General features: G+C 38.8%; 1 protein-coding gene across 1 annotated transcript in view; it reads right to left on the bottom strand.

Moving 5' to 3' along the window:
* The window catches only part of ASXL3 (ASXL transcriptional regulator 3), a 175,880-nt gene extending 152,264 nt beyond the window's left edge, over positions 1–23,616 (bottom strand). Inside the window, exon 1 of the mRNA XM_042911003.1 lies at positions 23,558–23,616. Coding sequence (XP_042766937.1) covers positions 23,558–23,611 — 54 coding nt within the window. The 5' untranslated portion in view covers positions 23,612–23,616. The remainder of the gene's footprint in view (positions 1–23,557) is intronic.
* Positions 23,617–24,246: the final 630 nt, after the last annotated feature.

Raw genomic sequence — 24,246 nt, 5'->3', positions numbered from 1 at the left:
TGTTATGTGATTTGCAAAATGGGGCCCAATCATTTACTCATGATACACTGCCACCTGTTTGAATACACTGCTAAGAGACCCGTCTTCCTTTATCTCTAGGCTAATGGATCCTCAGTTTCTTCCACCAATCCTCACATAAAATAGTTTGCAGACACTGTCTCGCACATCACTCTTCTTTGAACATTGAGTCTGCCGATGTCACTTCTAATTTACGTGCCTGAAGAATTCTACTAATTGAAATAAATCAGCTAAATACCATTAATAAATGTTCCAAATGTAGTTTGAGTGAAACATAATATACTGAAACTATGACTTCCCTTTCCCTAACTCGTTTAATTACATTAATACAACCTAATAGGACACTCACTCTTTTTTAGCAGGCCTCATGCTGTCAACCAACTAAAACTTCCAGATCTTTCAACATTTGTTTCTGCAATCACACGTATAATTCTATGGCATGTATTTCCAAATATGCTGGACATAAATGCTTGCTTTATGCACTAGTGTTTGTTTCAATTAATTTTTACAGGCTCTGAAATCTTACTATTCCCAGATTTCTGATTATTCCAGGTTCCAGTTAAACTTTATGGTATCCACACATTTTAAAAGTATTTACCTCAAATTTCATCTCTTTAGATGAAGGTTGTTTGTTCAACCTTATAAAGTTCTTTGGGAATCATCATTCTCTTGTTCAACTGTCTGATTCCCCCTATCTATTTTGTGATATCCCACACATTTGACAAGCATCACTCTGATGTATTCCTTCAAGTCACTCATGATAGAGCTGAACCAAGCAATGGAAAACAAAGCCACAACCATGCAGCTGCTGTTGGAATCTCCTTTCACACTCATCCCAATTAGCCAATCAACATACTTGGCTATAGATGTTAAATCTTCTAGAAATTCATTTAATTATACCCCAAATGACCAGCTGAAACTCAGCTCCAACAGGAACATCCTCTTGATATGTAAGTCTAATAATCCTATCAAAAATAAATTAATTTAGTTTGACATGAATTAACTTGGAGAATCTATAATGCCTTCCAGGGATCACTACTTCCATTTGCAAATGCTTACAGTCATCTATTTAATAATACAGTCTAGAATTTTCCTGAGATTTGAGATAAAGCTCAATAATCTGTGACTTCAAACACTTTCTTATATCTCTTTTTATAATCATCACAACAGCAAATACTTACACAGCGGTGACTCTGCATTAGGCATTATTCCAACATATATATAAACTCACTTAATCCTCATACCAACCCTCTTACTGTGGAGGGACTGTTATCACCCTCATTTTATGACAGATGAGGTAACTAAGGTGCAATGGAGGTTATTTAGCTCTCCCAAAGTCACACAGCTACAAAGTAGTAAAGCCAAGATTTGAAGGGCGGTGGTTCAGTTCTTGGACAATTCCTCCCCCATTCTCGGTGATTTTCCCCATGATCATCATCATCAGCAGTCCTGAGTATATGTGCAGATGCTTTAGGTGTCTCGTCCCCAAGCTCATATGTCATCATTTCATATCTCATCTAGATTCGATGGATATAATTTCTATGTGACTTTATCACATCTTCTTTAAAAGAAATTTGCACCACTTTATTATTTTTTTCTGCACTATTTTAAAGGGGAAAAACATAATGAAATATTTCAAAGCTGAGAAATCATGCCCAGTAGTAAAGGTGCTACCACTCTGACCGTGAACATCAGACTAATTTCATGGCAGTTAAAACGCACAGGCAGTCAGTTAACTCCTGTTAGTTGAATGAAGGAAATATTCACTTGTCAAAGGTGTTAAGGTTTTACTATTTCTAAACTAAGAGAATTGTCTCCTATGGAAATTCATATAGTCGCATCAGTTGGTAGTGAAGATCTTCAATGAGTTTCACAAAAGCAAGCATAGAACATACATAGGTTTTGTTGTAAAACCTCTCATAAAAATCTAAACATAATAATATAATTGAACATAATTAGGTAAAGTAATCCAAGTAGTCTTCCCAAGGTTCAATATGATTAAGATTATATACTCTAATGAGTTGGGAGTTTATTTATTTTTTATTACTATAGACATAATAACTCTAAAAACCTGGTTTGCAGAGAGGAGAATACAACATTATGAAAATTAAGGATATTAATGTGTATTTTTGTCCACACATGGGAAGCTAAATATTGTCTACATGGAAACCTATGGACAAAGCCAGCATTCTCCTCAAGATAACATTCTAAAGCAGCAATCGGCTGAGACCCCAAATTTCCTTATTTTCGGAATTCTTACAGGGTGTTTGTGTTAGTAACAGAGGGTAGTAATAATGTAATGCTAGAAAGCATTCTGTAATAGAAACATGCTAGGTACTTTTGCAAGAACTTGAATTATGTTAACATATTTCATTCTTACGACCACCTCTCAAGGTAGGTACTGGTGTTACAGAGAAGAGAACTGAGACACAGATGTATTAGTTCATTTACACCAAGCTATTCCCAAGTAAGAAGTCAGCCTGGGATTCCAACCCATGCCCTCAGACTCCAAGTGTTTCACCATTAAAATATACTATCTTACAGCAAATGGTGCCAACTTACTTGGAGGGTAATTCAGCAAGACTGCTAAAATGTAAAAGGTAGGTGGTCCCATTTGTTCACTTTTAGGAATTTTTCTTACAGAAATCCACAGCCCATTCTGCAGGTTCAATGAAGTATTGTTTGAATTTTTTAAAGCACAAGACATAATCTAAGAGGGAGATAAGTAAATAAATGAAGGCACATACATACCATAAAATAATATACTGCCATTGCAAAGAAAATACGCACTGACATAGAAAGATGTCCATGAGAAAGCGATGAGTAAAAATAAACAAGCCGAAGAACAGGATGTATAGACAAAGCATGTATTCAAATTATGTGGTGTCCTTACACACATACACATGCGCACACACGCATCCACACATTAAAATATTCTAGTAGTTAAATATTACTCTGGAGAGTGGTAGAAAAGTTCAAGGAGGAAATGGCATACTTTTATTTATATTTGTGTATGTAGAAGCATAAATGCCTTTTATAATCCTTAAATTGTATATTAATACAGTGTGTCATTTAGCTAATTTATGTCAATATTACATAATATAAGTTACATAACTTATATAATCTATATACCATATAAAATAACATATACCTAATCAATAATTTAAAAATCAGTTCCAAACATAATAAAAATGAATACTCAAACAGCAACAAAAACCATTATGCACCTTATACTGAAAAGCACAGTGGAGAAAATAAAATCTAGGTATATTGAATTTTTTTTAAAGCAAATATTACTCATCATTCAATAGGAGTCAGGAAAATTCTTCAGTGTTATACTCACAGACTGTTTTGAAATGACACAGCATCCAGATGTAGCTGCCAGAAGGAATTAGTTGCAAAATATATCTTGAGATAATTGTAGAAAATGACTTTGTTATATGGAATGATTTGATTCTGACCACTTAAATGTTGAAGAATGACAAAGACAATGATGCTTTCTTTGTCCCAGTTAATAGTAACCTTTTTCTCCTGACTATAGTTACAAAACAACATCACCTCTTCAATAATTCATTGATTTAACAAATATTTACCAAGCACACACATACACCAAAATGAAACACAATAAAACGTGTCACCACCACCTCTAGAGACACCCATCTTCTGGTTTACTACAGTTAGGGAGGGGAGGGTGGCAAACAGCTAATTTATTTAGAAATGGATTTAAAATAAAAGGAAGGAGACCAAGCCATATGCCTTCTTTCATATTCATTCAAAATGCTAATTTAGTCTATATAGAAAGGACCCTTGCCTACCCTATTTCCAGTGGTGGTATTACATGGAAGTAATGATAATCATCATGGTATTTTTTTTTTCTCTTTGGTCACTGTTTTATTTCTAGTACCTGGCACACAGTAGGCACTCAAAAAACTTGCCTAAGGAATGAAAACAAGATGAACAAATGACAAGGAAGAATTGATGTACTGAATTTATTGTCGTGTGGACACAACTCCTTATTCTCTTCTTCTGAAAAATAACCTTTCCTACTTTGATTTAAATGCATATTCCTGTAGATACTTAATGATGGGGTGGTGGGATGGCAGGGGTCAGGCACACAAGGAGGGCCAATCATTGATCTTCCCCAGGACACATTACTTAAAAATTCGAGAAAACAAATCTCAGTTCCTTTCTGATATTAACCCTATGTGATGAGCGCCTCAGATTTGGTAGAAGCCAAGTTTCTATCTATGTGAAAGAAACCAGGCCCAGAAAAGAAGGCTTCTGTACAGAAACAGAGATGAGGGAGCCCTGGACATGTTCACGCCTTCTTTTCAGATGTTGCTAAGGACCTTTGTTCTCCTATACCGGTGTAGGTTTATACACGTCATCCAATAAATTCTTCTCACTAAATTGGTTAGAGTTGGATTTTAGTCACTGTTCATGACCAAATGTTCATGACCAATCTGTGTGTTATACTAATTACTAAGCCCTTAGTTGGTTCCTTTCACAGGATATTTTTTTAAAGTACAAAATATATGTCTGTAAGCCTGACATTAATTTTTTATTCCCTTAGAAGATAAATAAAACAGTACCTACTGCTAAAACTTACTTCTTCATCATCGGAAACCCAAATTCTTAGTGAAATGAAACTTGGGAATGCAGAATGTTTAGCGCTTTGTGAAATACGCACTTTGAACCATCCAGAGACACAGTTAAAAATTTAAAACAACTGTATAAAAGTGGGAACTCACCAGGCAAAGCTAGACATAATTCTATCAGTAAGAGATTTTTATCTAGAACACAACTTTGATGAGCAAGAGCTAAAAAAACATTCCTCAATCCCAGGCTTCAGCAAAAGGGCCAACATTTTAAAAATATGAAGCAGGTATCCTAATATTTTAGCGATACAACCTAGAGGCCTTCTGAAGGCCAAAAGGCTTATGTGATATGTGCGTCCCTGTTTCTAACTGGAATCATGCAGAAAAATCCAGCATAACTGTTTATACAGAAACCAAGTCAAAGATCTCCCACCAGATTCACTGCACTCAAGTAATGAAGACATAATTTGAGTATCTGCACAAAGATTTATGTAAATACATTCGTGGGGCAATTACTTTTATATTCCACTTGATGTACTGCCCACCTCAGTATTAGCCAAGTTTTCCAACCCTCTCCATCCTACCTCCCTTTCTGTCCTGTTTCTTAAACTATGTGCTGGAGGAATAAAGGCCATATTTATCAGGGCACAAAGGAAACAGAACTGGTTTCAATCAGCCGATATTTGTTGATATGAAATATGGGCTGAGTCTCTTTAAGGAGGTAATGGAGCATTAAAACTTACCTTTGCCAACAAAAGACTCTTTATGAAATCAGATAGTCCCTATTGCTTTTGAGACTTCCTCAGTCCTGATTTTACCAGTTGGGTTCTGCAAACTAATAGGCTGGGAGCTCATTATACTATAATACCACATTTAGATGTCAGAATGAAGAAAAATGATTAGCTCTGATGTGATCAAAATATCTATTCCTTCGAAAGAAACACAAATAAGAATTACCTATTAACCAACTCTAAATTAGTGGTTACATAAAGTCGTACTTAGATTTTTCCCAGAGGTTGCCATTCAGCATTATTAAATTATGCCTGAAGATAAATTAGGCCAGATGTTTTTCTCTTAGATTCACTCAACTACAACAGGAGGCATTAGCCCCACAAAGAATCAAATCCTCCCCGCAGAAGCTATCTGTAGGAAAAGTGTTGAGAGTTCTATTAACTACTCTGACATTCAGGTTTTACGAGATAACTAAGTCTGCCATCAGGTACAAAGAACATACAAGAGAACAAACATTGGGATACTCTGTAGGTATCCTAGTGCAAAGGGGAAATAAACATAAAACACATTATCTCCATATCACTGCAATTAAAACAGGAAAATGAAAGTCTGTTTTGTGACCACAGCAATTCAGAGGTGGCCTTGCCTATGATAATTATAATTAACATGCCCCCATATAAAAGGCCAAAAAAATTTAAAGATAAGGAATACACTGTGAAAATCAATGTCTCCTGCAGATAAATTGTTTCTTAATGAACAATATAATTTAATATGTATGGGACTATGCACTAATAACTCCATCCCTATTTGAGCATAAGATTGGTAGAAAATTGGTAGGAAATCTGGTTTTGAGTTTTTGCTTTAGAGCATGGAACAGATATGGTTGTGCACTGGTGAGCCGGAAGGGCTGGACAAACATTGTTCATCTGGTTTTAAGATGCATATGGTCAACACATTCCTTGTGGTGTGAATGGCCGCAGGCTTTCAAGACAAGTTTTCTTCATTTTCCCCCCTTTTCCTACATGAAGGAGTAGGGCTCAATGGGGAGTCTGTCAGCTGTCAGGAGTTTCTGTATGCTATATCTAGAGGAGAGTGGAAACCGGTGGGAACAGCCCGAGGGTGAATGAGCCCTCAATGGAAGGGAAATGTAGACAGGAATCTCTGAGACAGACTGGGAAATATAATCCCTTAGTGGGGGTGCTCCCTCTACCAGCATTGCCCTAGGCCAAAAGAGAGAGAGAAAGAGAGAGAGACAGAGAGAAAGAGAAAGAAAGAGGTGTTATTACAGTGTCTGCTTTCCTCTTCTCAATGGTTTGGAAATCTGGTCATACCTTTTCAATGAAGCACAATTTGTCTGCAATTGGAAACTTGAACTAACTTAAAATGTCCAGGTGCCCTTTTTCTATCTTTTCAACTATCTTGGAATTCAATTCTCTATTAACAATAATTGTTCTACTCCTTCTGGTTAGAAAGTTTTCCTCCTCAGCAGACTGATAAAATGAAAAGCAATTATTTTATAAAGCAAAAATATGAACAGAATTATCTTAAGATAGAATATAAAAGAGTTTCCCTTGTAATGAAAATTCCCTATTGTTTACTGGTTTAAAAATATCAAAGAGTACATACTAGAGAGGATGATTTTACAAAGCAATTTCATGTAATGGAGAAGAAAAAAGGGATTTAACCTTCTTTGCCTCACTTGCCTCTTAAGCATGTAATTATGCATTTAGTGTCTCATAAACAAAGGTAAAAGGTGTCCTGCAACAAAAACACCCATTTTGCTATACAGGCTGTATCTGTCAGGATAGGCAAGGATACAAAACAGGAAGAAAAAACAAAAGAAATGAAAGAAAAGAAAAAAAAAAGAACCCTGAAATCTCAGTGGATTAAAACAAATGCTGATTTCTCACTCAACATTTCTATGTCCAACCAAGAACCGGGATGACTGAAATTCCATCTTGTCACCAGCTTCTGTGATCAACACAACCGAGCAAAAAATAAGGGGAATAAAACACTAGCTAGAGGGGACAAAACAACTCACATGGTTAATGCCTAACTTCAAGGGGGCAAGAAGTGCAACCCTACCATTTGTCCCCAAGGAGGAAAAATGAAAGAACTGTGTAGCAGTCTACAGACTAACAAAATAGCCAGTCAACCATTCATTAAAGACAGAGAAAGATTGTTTCAAATAACTTAGAAGACCATCTTTTTTCTTCCCTGTAGACTCTATCCAACACAATTAAAGATATACGAACAAACACGCAGAAAAAACTGTAACAAAACACTAAAGTTTATTAAAGTCCTATTGTTTGTTTCTTCATCATCCATTTTTCTGGATGACACCTCTCATGGCTTGGGGTTGCTCTTTTCCCTCAAACTGCCTACCACTATCACCCAGCACCAAAGAGAATGAGATAAAATGTCACGAGAAGATAGAGCGTGAAGATGGGACGAATTAAGAAAAAACCTCATTCTTCACTGCAGCTTTTAACAATGGGAAAAAAATGTTTAACTTTCATGCATCTTACATTTCCTACTATGAAGGTGAACTCAGTAAACAGTGAAGTCTGGAAAAAAAAAAAAAGGCAGAGTCACTGGAAGATTTTTAAAAATGCAGTATCTGTATTTGTTCATTCTCCCCACCTCCCGCTAGCAGTTTTTCTTATTCAGTTACTGGAAGTTGGCTTGTAAAGACAGCATTAGCCAAAAAGTGACAAGATACACGTGTAAAAATTGGAGAAAGGATAAGAACTGGAGAACACTTTTGCATTTGTTTAGTAGTGTCTTTCGTTCTTCTCATTCCCTCATCAAACATCCTGGTGGATTAAAGGTATTCTTCTCTTTATACATAGTACCATCTCTGCCTAGAGCAGACCACACAAACATTAACACTCAGGACCATCACCTTCATCCAAAATGAGAAAGTATGGCCAAATTTCCACAAGACTGAGGGGGGAATGGAGGACGTGGGAGCAAAGGAAAAGAAGATATTTCCTGAAGTACTATCTTTGTTTCACTTAAGCTCTAGAAGAAGAGAAATAGCATTAGATGAATAAACAAGAAGTGACAGCAATAAGATTGTGATGCCCATATAATTCTACGTGAAATAAGGCTCATTCTGCTGATCTCATCTCAATATTCAGAGAAATAAATGAGGATTTACACTACAGAGAAGTTCGCTCTCTTTTGCTAAGCTCAGATCCTCCAAGGGTCATGGTCAACACCATAAAGAAAAGTTGGAATTTAGTTGGTGAATAAAAATATTTACTTACATCCAGAAAGTACCTGGAAGCTTCATCCAGAATTATATATTTTGTGAATTCAGATCCTAAATTGCATTAAACTATGTTATAAATGTTGTATATAGACTATTCATATCGAATGCTAAAACTGGTCTGTGAGGGAAAATAGAACAGAAACCATCTATGGTAGTTTTTAGCCTCTAAGTCAAGAAAATAAATTTCTGAGGAAACAGATGAAAGAAATCTTTAGAACCTTTGCAAAAGCTGCCTTGGCTTTAATATTTTTTAAATATGAAATGAATGTCATAAAAATAATACCAGGACAAATGAATGAGGAAGTATTTACATTAACACACTTAAGGACCAGAGCCCCAAAACTGGGCAGATGTGGATTTGAATCACTGTTCCACTACTTACTAGCTAAGCAAGTTAACTCACCCTCTCTGTAGTAAAGACAAGAGCATTTATAATTTGTTTTCCCAGTATACTTTCCATCTGCTTTTTATTGGTGCTTTTGTGCAATTTTCCTCTGCTCCATGTGATCCTTGTGTGGCAATCAATCATGTTATCTGATCCTGGCCACTGCTGGGAGGGATGAGTACATCAGCCAAGTAGGGCATGGTGAAGACTTCCCTGGGATTAGCATTGAAATAATAATAATAATAATAATAATAATAATAATAATAATAATAATACAATTAATAATGAGAGAAAGATTGATTCCTTTTATACTGGTGTGCTAAGCTTAGAGGAGGCAGGTCTGGGGTGCCAGGTACCACCTTCTCTTGCCCAAAACTTGTCTTAAACTCTGTGTATGAAGACAAGCAAAAAGAAAAACAAAAGTGTAGAGAAAGCAAATACTTTGATGGCATTCTCTAAATGTCTCCATCCACTTAGAACTGAAGTCTACCCTTGGATTTCTCAGTTATGTGAGCCTTTTTACTTAAACTAGCTTGAGTTAAATTTATTTCACTTTCAACTGAGAGAAATTCAACTAAGAAACATTCTAAGTCTAAATTTCTTCACTTAAAAAAATGTGGTTAATATTATAATGTGTCTTTGTAGGTTTGCTCTCAAGATTAAACAATATAACACATATAACAAGTTAGGGCAGTGTCAGGCCTATCAGTACCCAATAAGCATTATTTCTTACTAGCCATTATTATTAATTAGTGTCACTTTAGTAACAGCAATATTTTATGACAATTGACATACTAAGGCTCATTCCTTTGTTATATAAGATTCTTATACTCTTAAAAGGAAGCTATGACACCAAGCTTATAAATATTTTACTTATATGTAAAAGGAGGTTATTTACTCTGCAAACATTTCCAATCTTCACTGTTAATCAATGTACTAGAAAATTCTTCTGTTGGTTTGGAAGTCATAGCAAGCCTTTATAAATCATCATTGTACCTTATTAAAATCAAATACAGAAGAAGGTTACTTTTAGGCTATTGAATTCCTACTACACTACATAACTTTAAATTTATAGCAAAGTATCTCTTGGGCCCTAAGAGGGTTTTTTTTTTTAAAGTTAATTTCCCAAAGGTCAAGGTCCATATCTTATTACATTCCCAAGGCACCTAACATATTAATGGCAGGAACTGAATATTTTCCAGTGCCATTAAGCATGATGACTATCAAATTATTATCCCAAAGTAGTAAAAGGTGCTAGTGAGCTGAAAGTAGACACAGGCTTTCAAAATCCATCAGCTGTCCAGTTGATTCTTGGGAAATTTGATCCCTTCTCTAGATTGTACAGTGCCAATTTAGCATGGCACAGAAATAAATCAAAGAGACATAAGTTTTATAGTTCTACAAATCTGTTGCAAACTTTTAGACTTAACTCTAACAGCTCCCCTGAACAACCCTCTTTGACTTCTTCACTTTATTCAACTATAATCAGCAACATCTTAAAATAAGGTAGTGCATTAGGCACTCAGGAAACAATTATAAACAAGTACACAACTAATTATAATACACTGTCACAACTACAAAGTGCTTTCAGAACACATAAAAGCTCCTCAAGGGAGACTGAAATCTGAAGAAAGCACAGGAATTTACCAGATAAAAAGAAGAAGGGGTGGGTGGAGGATGTTACACAGAGAAGAAACAACGTGAACAAAGTTAAGGGAATGTATGATAAATTCGCAGTACTTTTATATTACTAGAGAAGAAAATCAAGCAGTGAAACTGGAGAAGTATGAATGAAACAAGCCTATAAGATGTTGACACAAGTGGGCTATACTCCTAAATAAAGGAAAGCTAACAAAGGTTTTTGAAAAAGTCGTACTTTGTATATATTGTATATGCCCATGTGGCAACTCCAGATTCACTCTCTGCCTTCCTCCACCCAGCTCTGTGACCCAGCAGACTGACATCTATACATTTTCTCAACAGAGATCCCTGTCCTCTGACTTCTGGATGGGTTCAGCCAACAGGAGGTCAAGTGGAGATCAGCAAATAGAAGGGAGAGAAGTCGGCGTACTGATGTGATGAGTGCCCCCAGTAGGGGTGAGAGCTGGCAGTGCTGATATCCCACTACCTCTGGTCACAGTTTGTGTCAGGCACAATTCTCCTATAATCACAGCCCACATCACTGCAGTACCCACTCCCTACTCTTTTTGGTCCCTCAAGACTAAGGGGAGTGACAGCCTCTTGCTGGTGATATCCCTGATTTGCCTCACCCTGATTTGTTCTTTTCTTTAACTGTGCCCTAACTTTGCTTAATCACCCCTTTAAGATAATGCCATCTGTTTCCTACAGAAACTAAGTCAGCCTCAAGGGGTACCATAAACCAGTTTCACCTTTAAAGAAGCGGTTATGGATGCAATAAGAAGAATAATTCTGAGTGGAGGCAAGCCCGTAGTCAGTGAAATCAGTTACAAGGTTGTTACAGCCACTTAATGAGAAAAGGAAAACTACCAGGCATGAACATTAACTGGCATCTTCTAATGTCAAAACTATACTAAGTACGTTATACACATTACCGTATTTAAATATTCCAACCACTCTTTTATGTTATTCCCTTTTAATACACAATGGAAAAATTGAGAAATGTTAAATAATTTGCCCTAAGTCAAATACATAGTAAGTGGCAGAATTGAGACTGAAACATTATCTGCCTGACTTTCAGGCCTGTCATTATTCTATATTCTTTTCCTAACCTATATATGCCTGTATCAAAGTAAATTACAGTGGAAACGGATATAAGTGTAGGATGTAAGAACAAGGATTTGAAGATTTGAAGAAAAGGAGGTAGAACTGTGGAACTCAGTGATTACTGGATAAAAGGGAAAAAATACAAAAAGGAATTAATGATGACAAGAATGTTTCTGTCTTGAACAACTGTGAGGATGGCTTTCCCTGAGAGATGAGAGGAAGAGCAGACTTGCTGGGAGTAGGAGGTGGTGAAGAAATGAGGCATTTGGTTTTAATCTTGTTGACTTTATCACTGCTATGAAGACACAGATGGAGAGGTTTCCACTATGGTACTGAAGAGGCCATATACACCTTTTCATCAGTGCCTAATAACTGAGGTGTAGGTACAGGAGCCAGAGTCTGACAATTAAATGCATATGCCTGTGATTTGAATCTTGAACCTGGATGCACTGGCAGCAATGGCAGTGTCCTATGACAATGCTAAGTCACAATGGTGACCATTAATGATGCCCATAGCAATATCTCAACTAGACTATTCTTGTAGCATGACTGTGTGTGTGTCTGCTACCCAGCCTCTATTGATCCTTGCCTATTTTTCCAGCCTGGTGTTTGGATCTTTCTGAATAATTATATGAACTACTTTATGGTTTCCAAAAGACTCTTTTCTACTTAAGTTACCAAGACTTGTTTTCTGTTTCTGTTGCTTTCAACCTGTAATTCTGACTGATAAAGCTAACACATTCATTGCTGCATCCTGTTCAGTATTATGGAGGTCCTTTTTGCTTTGTTCTTAAAGCATTTCCAAACCATAAGCTGAATATACTAAACTATTAGATGTTGAGTCAACTCTCAAAGATGTCAAAGAATTCATGATCTGGTGGGGATACAATGCAAAAATTAAGTTTCTGTACTACAACATGATTAAAATTTTAAAACATAAAAAAGCACAAGTATACTCTAAAATACACACACACACACAAACACACACAGTATCATGGAAAATAAATAAATCTATCCAAAAACACTTAAGATAGAGTATTAAAACTACAGAACTTCAAGGATAAAGAGAACTTGCAAGAACTCCCAGACACAAAAGCATATCACCTCTTAAAAACTAACAAACTCACCTCAGCCACAGTATCACAACCACTGACACAAGAACATAATGAAGAAACATTTCCAAAATATTAAGGGTAAAAATTGTCAGTTAAGACTTTTGTAACTAGCTAAATTATCACTCAAAGGTGATAACATTGTACCTTTTAGTTTTTTCCTATCAAGTTCTCTACTTTTATTTTAATAAAAGATGTGCTGAGGGGCACCTGGGTGGCTGAGTCGGTTAAGTGTCTGACTCTTGATTTCTGCTCAGGTCATGATCTCAGGTCCATGGGTTCAAGCCCCCGCTTTGGGGATTCTCTGTCTCTCCCTCTCTCTTTACCCTTCCCCCTTTCTTTTTCCCTCTCTCTCTGCACCTTCCCTACTCTCTCTCTCTCAAAATAAATAAATACTTAAGTTTAAAAGAAAAAAGATGTGCTGAGCTGTGTTAGAGATCGCTTTTTGAACTGTAATCTACATATTTGGGGGATAATCTTCCTAAAGGCTGCTCTTGGCCACTTTTATACACCCAATCTGGACTGTGCTCAGATTAAATTTATGAGGATAGGAAAGATTTAGGGTAAGAGTATGAATTACAGGGAGAGAATGTAGCAATTTGCTCATGGTTCTCTTTTTTAATTCTTATAACTTCATGGGAGTCTATAATTTCTTCAAAATGTTAAAGTATAATAAAAAAAGATCTCTTAAGGGATGGGCAAAACAAAAACATTTCAGATATACAAAGACTGTTAACAAACCCAGAGCCCCTCATTAAAAAAAGGGGGGGGGGTGCCTGGGTGGCTCAGTCGGTTGAGCATCCAACTTCAGCTCAGGTCATGATCTTACAGCTTGTGAGTTCCAGCCCCACATAGGTCTCTGTGCTGACAACTCAGAGCCTGGAGTCTGCTTCAGATTCTGTGTCTCCTTCTCTCTCTGCATCTCCCCCACTCGTACTCTGTCTCACTCTCTCTCTCTCTCAAAAGTAAATAAACATTAAATTTTTTTTTAATTTAAAAAAAGGCTGTTACAGGAGGCAATTTACCAAAAAAAAAAAAAAAAGAGAAAGTACGATTCAAGAAATAGAGCTGAGCACAGAGGCAGATAAAATGTTGAAAATTCACTTCCTCTTGATAAATTTAATTAACTACCTCTGTTGTGTTTTAAAAGAATACAAAATAAATCTACATAAGGCAGTAGAAGTTAGAACACTTGTTGTGATGTATAATGGACATGTGAAATTCTTCATGTTATGAGGAAAAGCAATCACAATTGTTTCCAATATTGAAAAGGGCTTCCTATGACCTGTTGTTCTTTAACATGAAGATAATCACAAGAGTTTTTAAGCAGAGGAATGATTCAGTAAGATCAGATCTACTAGAAAGAGAAATACAGCCTCTGCAAGATTTTTAAAAGTAGAGACAAAATTAGTTGGAAGGTCAGAACTATGTAAAATTTAGTGAATGAAAAGAGGAAGAGCTAAATGTGAGCTATAATTAAGACAGAATTTACAACTCCCCGCAGACACCATATGTTTAGGTACACATAGATAAGTTTCCCCCATCCCAGACAAGAATGCGGTCACATTTCTCTTTGTGTGCCCAACGTACACTTTTGTGGGGAGTATCTAATAAATGTTTGTACTAGATACATTTCATCTAAAATCTCCAGAATATGTGGAGATACACAAAGGATTTGTTAATATAAGTCCAAAATACAGGGAAAGCTCAAAGATTGAGCTCTCATCATGAGAGAATTGCCACCGAGGAAGGGTTAGATGGCCAAAGGAGAGGAGGAAAATGAAAATAAAAAGGAGAGGGAAGGCAGCATTCTGAGATACACCAACACTAAAGCGGAAACTGAGAGAAGGAGAAGCAAGCAAGCCTAAGAATAGTGATGGAAAGAGAACAAGGAGAATATCAGAGACGTTTGTTGCAAAATGACTTAATTTAATTTCTTGGATTGTTTTAAAAGAGACAAGAAATTAAACAGAAAGGATTTAGGAAAAGACTGCTTCTGGTTGCAAGAATTTGAAGATATAACATATTTTCAAGTAAAGAGATTTTCTTATAAATACTTTTTAAAATAAGATCATCTATTGTGTGTGCCTGGTGGAGGGAAGTTTAGGCTGGAAGGGGTGATTTGGTCTTCGTCCTGTTTTGGCAGAGAGCTCCCAAAACCTTGGAATTTCTTGTGTTGCGAATGATAAAAGAATCTTTCACGACGCTAATGAGGTGACTCCTGGAAAGCACCTAAGGATGGGGTCTGGTTGGCAATAGAGCCAACCGTATGATTAGAAGGTTGGAACTTTCAGTCCCATCCCCTGACCTTGGGGAAGGGAACAGGGGCTGGAAGTCGAATCAAGTGCCAATGACCAATGACTTAACCAATCGTGACTATGTACTGAAGCCTCCAGGAAAACCCAAAGGGGCAGAGTTCGGAGAGCTTCTGGGTTGGTGAGCACGTGGAGACGGAGAGTGCCTCACCTGGAGAGGCATGGAAGCCCCAAGCTCTTTCCCCATATCTTAGCCTATGCATTTCTTTCATCTGGCTGTTCCTGACTTATATCCTTTATAATAAACCAGTGATCTAGTAATTAAAATGTTTCTCTGAGTTCTGTGAACTGTTCTAGCAAATTAATCTAACCTGAGAAACAGGTCATGGGAAGCTCTGATTTACAGCTGGTTATAAATACAGGTAGCAACCTAGACTTGCAACTGGCCTCTGACGTCCATGGAGTCATTGGAACTTCCAGTCTATAGTCGGTAGGTCAGTCAGAAGCACAAATAACAGCCACCGGGACTTGCTCTTGACTTCTGAAGGGGGTAGGGGACCACGCTTACAGGACTGAACCCTTAACGTGTTGAATCTGATGCTGTCTCTGGACAGACAATGCCAGAACTGAGTTGAAAACTCGGATACCCTGATAGTGTCTGAGAACTGCTTGTTGAATGTGTGAGGATCCCTTCCCTCACTGAAACTGAGTTTCAGAGCACTGAAAGGGCATCATACAGAGTCCTGATGGTCCAGACAACAACTCAGTTATTCAGCCTTGTCAACAAGGTCTTGACAGGAGTGCCTGGTTAACTCAGTCAGTTAAGCATCCGACTTTGGCTCAGGTCATGATCTCATGGTTTGTGAGTTTGAGCTCCATGTGGGGCTCTGTGCTGACAGCTCTAAGCCTGGAGCCTACTTCAGATTCTGTGTCTCCCTCTCTCTCTGCTCCTCCCCCACTCATGCTCACACTCTCTCTCTCTAAAATAAATAAGCATTAATTTTGTTTTTAAAAAAAGGTCTTCATATATGTACAAATTATATATGCAGTCATTTACCTTTGACATTAAAAAGAAACTAAGAATAACCAACGGCTTCACTATATCATGCATTCTCTATGACTGATCTGGAAAATAAGCCCAAAGATCCTACCTCAATTTCTAACTCTTTGAAACTGTAAAATAGGTTCTAATGCCTTATAGTTAAGAAAATCTTTGAAATGTCATGTCTTCTGAATAAGGTGAAGAGGGTCCATCCTATTTTCCCTCCCTTAAGTCATAAATAATATATTCAGAAATCAACAACCACATAACTGAAGAATAGAACCCTTGTCAAATAGCAATTTTGGAATTCTTTTAAACATCATTACATAGTTTTTCATGGACTAACTTATGCTAAAGACATGCAAAATAAACCCATGATAAATAAGTATTATAAAATAAATTATACATCTATATACCTAGAAAATTTTTTTGCAAGTTCTAACTGTGTCCACTAAGTATAGATTGCACTGCCTTGCAAGATTCCTGAGGTTCTAAAAGTTCCACCAAAGACTAAGGTCTTGGATGTCACTTAAGTTATACATTTTAGCTATTAAAGCCAATGTTCTGACAAGCCCTTTGGCTCTAACCCCAGGGCATGCATTTGCCTTAAACCACATAAGAATGTGTCAGAGGGCTATATGTCAATCAACCAGGAGAAGTGCCTATTCCCAATTTAATGTTGTCAGTTGCTGACATTAAAACCAGCAACAGTTAATTGTTACCCCTTCAAGTGGGAATACTGAGGGGAGAAGAGAGGTAGGTGTCTAAGTTCAGGCTGATAAAGCTGTTAATTGCTACCCTTTTATGTAGATTTGTTTAATAATGAAAACAATGTGGCTAATCATATAATGTTTCTATTTGTTCCCCAAGGGCTCTTCAGGGAAAGTTTCAATCCGGGCTAGATTTCCACAGCTACCAACTGTGCAGGGACAAAAGCAGAACAATCAAGGCACTCAGTGCTGGCAAATAGCTGAAAGTGGTTCTATACAGATGCCCCTCCTCCTTGCCCTATCAGAAAGGAGCCAGGATCTGCTATGGACAACCTTTGCAGGAGGGGTGCCGGGAGGATTTTAAATTATAAATTAATGATAATAATAATTTCGTGCAGATACTTAATGAAAAGGAAAGAGAGAGAGAGAAATGAAAAGCAGGCAATCTGAAAAGCAGGAAATAATAAGTCTGATGTAGGCTTGGATCCTCCCTATGTCTCCATGCAACAAATCAGCTAAATTCACATCATTTTAAAGTGCCTGTGTTAGTTTCTACAAATCAGAGAGACACGACACAGTATTTTTTTTTAATCCTGTGCCAGCCTTGCTCCTTATAGACAGGGTGATGATATTGGGCATATCATTAAACCACACATTTGGAGACGGAGTTACTGAAATAACCCTAGCTACCTACTGATCTCCAGAGACAGTGCCCTGTGTATGTTTTCTACAAACGGAATGCATATTACTCACTGATGTTTACTTTGCATCATTTGGCCAAGGCAATGGACAGAATAAAGTTGTGTTATTTGAAATAAAATATTTCTAACATCAATTTTGTTTTCAGACTCTATTACCAAGTAACGGAAGCATTCAGAGACATCCCCAGACCACTGGTGTCCCCTCTCTGTACAAGAGACAGTCATTCTATTTTGTGTTTCTGAAAAAAAAAAATCCTACTTGTACTAGCACCTATCGCACCAGCCCCATGCAACAACTTACACGGTCCAACTGTCCTAAAATCACTTGCAAATCCCCTCCCCCCAATCTGGCCACAATGTAATTTTCAACTTTATTGAGGTGCCTACCCTCTCAAGTCTTCAGATATTTCTAGACTTGTCTGCGCGTTGCCTCCTGAACCCGTCCTCTGGCCTGCGGGGCTCTCTTCTTAGAATGTGCTCCTCTCATGACCTGTTCAATCTTACTCATATTTCAAGGACAAGCCCAATTTCACCTAATCCGCTAAGCCTTCTGCAGTCACCTCATACCACACGGCTTCTCCCTTCTGTGAATCTGTAAACTAGCACCTGCTTGATCATTCATGTGACACCTACAGATGGTGTCTGCTCAGTCTTCCTCCAGTGTTCCTCGTCTCCTCTACTGAACTCAACACTCCTTGAAGATGTGTATCTTCGTATCCTCCCTAGCATTTGAGCTGTCTATGGAGAAACCCTCAAAAAGGTTAGGGACCATACCACACATTCCCAGTACATTTCAGTGAAAGTTGACATTATTACATAATTAAACATTAAACTTCATTACTTTGTAAGTTTGCTTTTCGGTGGTGAAATTCCTTTACAGGTATGACTCTACAAGTCTAAAAGTGACAGCATGCCAAGAGTCCATTTCTGACATCCGAGGAATCATCTGCTACCAAAGAATTTCTTGAAGAAGAGAAAAACTTAAGAAACAATCAATTCTTAAAATTCCCTTTCATGTCAGCAGGAAATAAAAAATTAACAACCTAAACACTAGGCCTAAGTTCACATTTCTCATTTATTTCAAACACGTTTTTCCCAACTGGAAACTCAAAACAGGCAGAGAGACTGCTAAACTCTTTTCCATCTTTCAAATTGCAAAACGAAAATTTAGGTTCCACATCTGAAAGAAGAGATGATGAGATGCAAACATAAAGAGATGATGTTACACGTACGGATGATAGAAAACAGCTGAATCAAACCAATGGAAATGTAAGCGAATGAAAATAAAACTCCATTTGCCAAATACGTTAGCCAGGCTCATAAGCCAATAATCACCGTCACGATTATGCTCATGTGCACCTCTGGGGCTTACCTCAGATCACAAGTCAAAACGTTCTCAACTGTGAAGGCCTGATCAAAACCTGAAATCTAAGCACCAGCAGCACAGTGAGAAAATGCCAAAACCAGTACCAATGCTCTCTCCTCCATCCCATGTTCATCATTCCTGAATAATTATATTTATTTCTAAAACACAAAGACAAAAGACAAGGCAACCAGTTAAGTTAACAATTATGAATTGTTTTCTATTTTAACAGCTACCAATGCCATTTGGCTTTATTTCACAGAAACCCTAAGAGTTTATTTAGCATATAATGCATTATGCAAAAGAATGTCTGTGCTAAAGATTCACACAGATTTCCTTTAATTAATAAGCCCCACTTAATTTTTAATAGAATATGATTTACAAAATTTCAATTTACTTAAAACCTTCAGTAACTCTGCTATGGCATAAAGAGATATGTATCTGTTTTCTCCTAAGAATGAGGCAAATTTGCCATTAAATTTTTTTCCCCAAAGGTCACCTTGAACTACAAAAAAAAAAAAAGCCCTACTAATAGTCATTATCTTTGGGAATGTACCTAAACTACAAGCAAATAAATCAGCCATGTTACCAAGCACAAAGCTATTGAAGATTGTTAAGATTTATTTTCAGGTGCCAGTGAGACTAAACAAAGATTGTAAGGAATGAAACAAACAGAAGAAACCCAGGGAACAAATTAATACATTGAATCATTATCTTACCAGCAGCATTCCCTATAGAACAAAGTGATGAAACTATCAAAAAGCACTTCTCAAAGCAACAACATTTTCGCATGTCAAAAAAAAAAAAAGAATTAACCTAGAATAAATATATAAATAACAGTATGTTCTGTGTTAAGCCAGTAACAAAGAAACCCCTTAGTGCAGTAAAACAAAGTCTTGTCAAATCCCCATTTTTTACAAAGAAGCATGAAGATCCTTTCACAATGGTTTAAACTGTATTTATAGTAACAGAGTGAAGACTTGAGATAAAAGTCAAAAGGATTAAAGTCAAAGCCCCAGCTCGACATGAGTTATGGTTTTGATTTTTATTCTTATTGTGGTCTACAAATATTAAGACAGAAGATACTTCCATGTGATTGTGGGATCCTCTGAGACTCTATAACCTTAGAAGAGCAGATAAAACGAATGAAAATGCATCTGGTTTGGGAGCAGCCTCCATATTAAATGGCAATGCGCAAAGTAACCACCACAACTGCAGAAGGCTGAGGGGGAGTGGGGAGGCTGAAGGCTGAAATTTCTGCAACTGATGCAGGGCAGGAAAAAAAAATGAAAAGAAGAAAGAAAAGAAAAAGAGAAAGAAAAAAAAAGATGTGGTATTACTGCTTTAAAATGGCACCCTGTTAATAATCACAACATTCCTGAAAATACAGAAAAATTATACTACCATTCCTTCTTTCCTGAGCTAAGCAAGCTCACCACATACAAACACTACATACTTCTGCAAGAAAACTGGTAGGGCTTGATAGCTGCATCTCTATCTAAAGCAAAATCCCTGGAGTTGCCACTCAGAGTTTGCAGATTTACGAACCACACACTTTTCTCACAAAGAAAGAAAACAAAATTTCTGTTGTCGACTGGAAGTTCTTACTCTACAGAGAACCATTCTTCTTCCACATTTTTTTTCTTAAAAATGAATGCAAAACTACATTTAAACATAAGCTTTTGGTCACAGTTCAAAAAATGTATTTTGCATTTCCTCTCCCAAAACCCTCTCTTTCAAGATAATCTCTCTCTCACACACACACTCCAGTAGGAGATATATATTATATACTGTATGATTGGAAGGTTATTCTTAATATTAATTTGGATACTCTCTCCTTTCAGTTCCCATATTGCAAGAACCACATGCATATTTTCCGTTCATCCTTAGTCTCTACTTTTAAAATCAGACACCTGGTTTAACACTTGATGTCTCGAGAAAAGGCTAAAAGTCCTTAATAACAACAACCACAGCAAAAGCAGCAGGGGCAGTGTAAAATATGTAACGATAGTATTTTTATATCACAGAAATGCCCTCCCAAAAGGCATTACTTTTTAAATGCGTGTAAATTAAAACTATAATTATAAGAGTAAAAATGGTTTTCACGTAAGTTGGTAAGAGAGTTTAAGTCTATATGTATGCATATAATCATAAAGAAAATACTTAAAAGTCACAATTGCCCAAATGGATCCTTTTCTCTTTTATTCACGAAGTAAGCCAAGAATGATCATAAAGCCACAATTACAAATCACAAATTCCTGAGAAAGATATTTCCAGTACAATTACTTGCTATTTCATTCAGTATTTTATTTCAACTGTCACATTTTGAATACATACACATTTGTGCAACTACCAGGGGAAAAATAACTTGAACCAAATTGAAAAATTACCATAACTACTAGTTCAATATGTCTGGTTAAAATAGAGACATCTGGTCTATCATTAATTCTTTTGTGTTGATGACTCCTAGTGTGTCTTTTCCCATCAATGAACTTTGCAAGAGGAAAAGGCAACTTTTAACAAAAAGATGCGACTCAAAAATCCATCTCAAGATTTATCAATACAGATCTATTATGATTAGATCAAATAAAGCACAGTACTTTCAGGAACAGTAACAAATACTGTTGAATACAAATGGTTAGCTTTAAATTCCATCAGAATAATGTTATTAAATAATTCTCTGCAAGCAGATATAGGTAATTCATGAATCATTATTTTAAAATATTTATAAGTCAACTCTTTCGCTTGTTTAAAACACATACACTGAAGCTCTATAATAATACTTGATTGCCACTCCAAGGAAACTGAATAATGCATTTTCAGAAGCCCTGCACACCCCCACACAATTCTGAATTAATGGCTGAGCAAACAATAAGTAATGTACTGTGCTCTAGCAAAAATTCAGTGATAACATCAATCTGGCATCTACTTAACACGTACTGCTTACTTTTCACATATTCCTCACAGATAAGTTTCCTTTCCCAGATGCAGTTCATTAGACAATGACTATCACCTGCCCATTCATCCACAGACAGTGAGTGATTCAGTAATTAACACAATCACAGATAAGGGGAGAAATCATAACATACACTACTACAAATTAAGAGATGAGGTAAAGGGGCCTAGCCACTCCAGCTTCCAATAACTAGATTGCAATTAAAAAGGACTTTTGTCACTTCTTCCTAGGGTAATAGGGTCAATTATTTAAAACCCCTTGCTCCAATCCAGAGACAAACCAGTAAGGCCCTTCAACCAAACTCAGATAATTACTTTTGACAAATGTTCTCCTTGAGCATGATGTAGTTACTCAAAAGCTTTAAAAAAACAAAACAAAACAAACAAAACAAAAACCAACCCACAGTCATAGTAAAACAATCTTTACAAAGTCAACCCAATAACATGTTCTTTGGTCTCGTCCCCCCTACCGCCCCCCCCATATTGCATGCAGTCTGCCTTCTTTCAGCCAATTTATAAAAGATAGTAAGTTGCTAAGTAAATATTTAATTTATGCAGCCGAAACCCTGAAAGGCTGAGCTTCAAATGTAATGCTTTGCATTCCCGTGAGGCACACAGTACAGAAATATCCTTTTTAAAAATCCGTTTACAGCTGTCCTTTAAAAGAAGAAAAAGAAGAGAGAGAAAGAAAAAAGAAAGAAAGAAACCCACACATACACATGCATCAAACCAAAGACGCCGACGCCCCTCTGCCAACCAGCATTTCTATAGAGACATTCTTTCGATGATTAAAACGTAAGCTCCGAAAGGTTAAAGAAAAGCAGCCAAGTAACACCGCCCAGGAAGCCAGCATTAAAACACACCTAGCTGTACACTCTTAATAACCTCCCACTACAAACGACACTGACCCAACTTCACCAAACACACACACACTCGCCCCGACACACACACTCACAAATTGCACACACGTGCACAGAATGTACACACAAACATCGAGCAGAACACAATACCTACAAAACACAAACGAACTTGATCCACACAAAACATGCACGTATTAGTGTGCATACATAATGCACACGACGCGGCACACGGACACGCACGACCTAGCCCACATGCACACGCCCCACAAGTCCGTGTCAGACACACACCGTGCATGCACGTGTAAAATGTATGAACTCACAAACGCCGAACACACACACAGACCGTGCACAGAGAGTTATTGATGAAATTCCGGGAGGTGGAGGGGCCGGGAGGGAGTGGTAATTGCCACACAAAGGTCTCCGGATCGGCAGAGAGGGAAGTCGAGCGGGCCGAGCGCTCGGAAATTCACCCGTGGCGAAGGCACAGCCGAGCCCCGAGAGCGAAGTACCGGGAGAAGTGTCCCGGGCGGTCCCGGGCGCCGCTAGCGCGGGGCTCCCCGAGATAATCGCTGCGCCCCTCCGCGCGCGCACGCACACACACACACACACACACACACACACACACACACACAGGGGCCCCTGGGCGAGCCCACTCCCGCAGAATAACAAAGAGCAGGAGCCCGGCGAGCGGGCGGCGGCTCGGGCTGGAAGTGGCCGTCTCCGCCGCCGCGGGCCGGCGCGGGGCGAGCGGCGGGGCCGGCGGGACGCGCGGGCGGCGGGCGGCGGGCGGGGGGCGGTACGTACCAGGCGGGCAGCCTCGGCCCAGGTGCGGTCCTTCTTCTTCCTCTTGTCTTTCATGTTTGCATCTCATTGATGGTTCTGATGATGACGTGGGGGATTCCACGGGGTGCTCGGGGTTCGGGCGCGGAGACAATGACCCAGTGACCCGGTGACCCGCACTCGCTCCGCGGGGGGAGGCGCGCGGGCGGCGGCGGCGGCGGCGGCGGCGGGTGGGAGGGATGGAGCGAGGGGGTGGGGTGGGGTGGGTGGGGGCGCGCGGGCGGCGGCGGCGGCGGCGGCGCGCGGCGGGCGGGCCGGGGGCGGGGGCTGGGGCGGCGGCGGCGGGGCCGGGGACAGGGGCGGGGGCGGCGCCGGCCGGGCTCGCTCGTGCGGGGCTCGCGCTGCGCCGCCGCCGCGGCCGCCGCGGTGACAGCTCCGGGGATGCTCCGCTCGGCCCCGCTCACAACAATACACTCTGACGTCACGGGGAATGGCGACGCGGCCGCACACTCGCCGCGCTCACACTCGCCGCGCTCACACTCGCCCTCTCGCGCGCGCACACCCGCGCACACTCGCCGCGCGCCCCCCACTCCAGCCACGCCCTGAAACCCTCGCGAGACCCCTCTCCCTCCAGCCCAGCCCCCCAAGTCCACGGGGCGCTGCCCGCTGGGTGCAGGCCGTGGCCCCGGGGCCCGCGAGGGCGGAGAACCGGA

This window comes from Panthera leo, chromosome D3 (genome assembly GCF_018350215.1).
Source record: "Panthera leo isolate Ple1 chromosome D3, P.leo_Ple1_pat1.1, whole genome shotgun sequence".
Taxonomy (NCBI): domain Eukaryota; kingdom Metazoa; phylum Chordata; class Mammalia; order Carnivora; family Felidae; genus Panthera; species Panthera leo.
Note: the sequence above shows the minus strand (reverse complement) of the source record. Positions and strands in the feature narration are given on the sequence as shown.